The following is a 3,302-nucleotide window of genomic DNA, read 5'->3' on the forward strand; positions in this document are numbered from 1 at the left end:
ACCTTGCGTGCGCTGCAGGATTTTAATCCATGATGGCGTAGTGTGTTACTAATGGTTTTCTTTGAGACTGTGGTCCCAGCTCTCTTCAGGTCATTGACCAGGTCCTGCCGTGTAGTTCTGGGCTGATCCCTCACCTTCCTCATGATCATTGATGCCCCACGAGGTGAGATCTTGCATGGAGCCCCAGACCGAGGGTGATTGACCGTCATCTTGAACTTCTTCCATTTTCTAATAATTGCGCCAACAGTTGTTGCCTTCTCACCAAGCTGCTTGCCTATTGTCCTGTAGCCCATCCCAGCCTTGTGCAGGTCTACAGTTGTATCCCTGATGTCCTTACACAGCTCTTTGGTCTTGGCCATTGTGGAGAGGTTGGAGTCTGCTTGATTGAGTGTGTGGACAGGTGTCTTTTATACAGGTAACGAGTTCAAACAGGTGCAGTTAATACAGGTAATGAGTGGAGAACAGGAGGGCTTCTTAAAGAAAAACTAACAGGTCTGTGAGAGCCAGAATTCTTACTGGTTGGTAGGTGATCAAATACTTATGTCATGCAATAAAATGCAAATTAATTACTTAAACATATTTCTGGATTTTTGTTTTAGATTCCGTCTCTCACGGTTGAAGTGTACCTATGATAAAAATGACAGACCTCTACATGCTTTGTAAGTAGGAAAACCTGCAAAATCGGCAGTGTATCAAATACTTGTTCTCCCCACTGTATAGGTCCATTATAATTTCTCAATACTTTCCATCTGGTTCTAAACATTCAAGTCGAGCCTGAAGTCCTTTTTTAATCCTAAATATTCATTTGTTAGGATGCAAATATGTTTTTTTGCAACCAAGTTTCTTTGTTCATTTACAATACTTTTTAAGGTTAGTGCATGCCTGAGGGGTATGCTCTGTGTCTCCATTATATGCTTTCTGTCTGAGCAGGAAATGTGTTGTTAGAAATAGTAGGTTGTTGATGTGATTCTAGTCTACTGATAGTGAGAACTAGCAGGTTGTTGATGTGATTCTAGTCTACTGATAGTGAGAACTAGCAGGTTGTTGATGTGATTCTAGTCTACTGATAGTGAGAACTAGCAGGTTGTTGATGTGATTCTAGTCTACTGATAGTGAGAGTGGGCGGGGCTGAGGCTTTTAGGACAAACCCACTAGAGGAGGACATGGGCTGGTCGCTGCTCTGCAGTACCTTATACTTTCCTCATCTCTTCTAATGCCCTCACTTCATCTCATTTCACTCCTCCGCAACAGTGACTAATCCAAGCCAGAAACAGGTAGAAAAGAGCAGATCCTCTGAGAAACTACTACTACCACTACTACTATTACTACTACTACTACTACTACTACTGCTATTACTACTACTACTACTACTACTGCTACTACTACTGCTACTACTACTACTACTGCTACTACTACTGCTACTACTGCTACTACTGCTACTACTACTACTACTACTACTACTGCTACTACTACTACTACTACTAGTGCTACTACTACTACTACTGCTACTACTGCTACTACTACTACTGCTGCTACTACTACTACTACTACTACTACACCACTACTACTACTACTACTACTACTACTACTACTACTACTACTACTACTACTACACCACTACTACTACTACTACTACTACTACTACTACTACTACTACTACTACTACTACTACTACTACTACTACTACTACTACACCACTACTACTACTACTACTACTACTACTACTACTACTACTACTACTACTACTACTACTACTACACCACTACTACTACTACTACTACTACTACTACTACACCACTACTACTACTACTACTACTACTACTACTACTACTACTACTACTACTACTACTACTACACCACTACTACTACTACTACTACTACTACTACTACTACTACTACTACTACTACACCACTACTACTACTACTACTACTACTAGTGCTACTACTACTACTACTACTACTGCTACTACTACTACTACTACTACTACTACTACTACTACTACTACTACTACTACTACTACTACTACTACCACTACTACTACTACTACTCTGATTTAACATTCTCTGATTTATCAGCGTACAGGTAATGTACTACGTTACAGATGTAACTGCTCTGTTTTCACTTTAGTACATGCTATGTTATGTCACGTTAAGTTGTGTAAGTTAAAAGTGAAGTTGTGCTGTGTTATGTCATGTTAAGTTATATTTTGTTCACTTAACTTACATTATGTCATGTCATGTGATGTCATTTTAAACTAAGTTATGTTAAAGGGATACTGTGAGATTCTAGCGCAATGACTGGAAGTCTACAGGTACATTAGCAATGCGACCGTACCTGTCGACGTCAAGTCACGTACCTGTAGCCTTCCAGTCATTGCGCTAATGCTAGTTAGCATTGGCTGGTGAAACAACCACTACCTTCCTTCATACTGCACACAGAGACATACAAATGGTATCCACGACTTCCGTAATCTTAGGTCGTCCAATTTGTTCTCAAATGATTGAACATTGGCTAATAGGAATGATGGAAGAGGCAGTCGGATCCTCACAAGGCACCCCGACCTACGTCCACGATATCTCCGTCTCTTCTTTCGTTTTTTACTTAACACTTAAAAAATATATAGATAAAAAAAAAAATGCATTGTTGGTTAAGGGCTTGTAAGTAAGCATTTCACTGTAATGTCTACACCTGTTGTATTCGGCGCATGTGGCAAATAACATTTGATTTGATTTGATCTGACTCTGGGAAGAAGGATGCCAGAATCTCGCAGTATCCCTTTAACACTATTAAAAGTTATTAAAGGTGAAGTTGTGTTGTTATGATATGTAATGTCATGGTTATCTCAGTAGATCGGTTGGCAGGATGTCTCTGCTGCTTTGTTGTGCAGTGATGGCTCTGCACCTCGTAAAAGGTAAATATGAAACTTGAAACCAAACTGTGTGTGTGAACAGTTTAATTGTTAAACTAATTAAAGAACACCCTCTGTGTTCTGTTAGACAGGTAACTCTTTATCCACAATATAGCAGGGGGTGTAAAGCCATAACACATACGCTTTTCCAGCAGCAGACTATGATTGATAATGTCAAACGCCGCACTGAAGTCTAACAAAACAGCCCCCACAATCTTTTTATCATCAATTTCTCTCAGCCAATCATCAGTCATTTGCGTAAGTGCCGTGCATGTTGAATGTCCTTCCCTGTAAGCGTGCTGAAAGTCTGTTGTCCATTTGTTTACTGTAAAATAGCATTGTATCTGGGGAAAACACCATTCTAAATGCTATAGAATATTTGAGGTGCTATTT

At 39.8% G+C, this 3,302-nt stretch overlaps 1 protein-coding gene across 2 annotated transcripts in view; it reads left to right on the forward strand.

Annotated features, from left to right (window-relative positions):
* The first annotated feature begins 1,200 nt into the window (after window positions 1-1,200).
* Window positions 1,201-3,302, forward strand: part of LOC123485390 — a 26,380-nt gene continuing 24,278 nt past the window's right edge. Inside the window, exons 1-2 of one of the 2 annotated variants that reach the window (XM_045216302.1) lie at window positions 1,201-1,274; window positions 2,848-2,912. In XM_045216302.1, the coding sequence (XP_045072237.1) occupies window positions 2,864-2,912 (49 nt within the window). In that variant the 5' untranslated portion in view covers window positions 1,201-1,274; window positions 2,848-2,863. The remainder of the gene's footprint in view (window positions 1,275-2,847; window positions 2,913-3,302) is intronic. The other variant, XM_045216301.1, reaches the window with a different exon arrangement.

The sequence above is a fragment of the Coregonus clupeaformis genome, unplaced genomic scaffold (assembly GCF_020615455.1).
Source record: "Coregonus clupeaformis isolate EN_2021a unplaced genomic scaffold, ASM2061545v1 scaf0672, whole genome shotgun sequence".
NCBI lineage: Eukaryota > Metazoa > Chordata > Actinopteri > Salmoniformes > Salmonidae > Coregonus > Coregonus clupeaformis.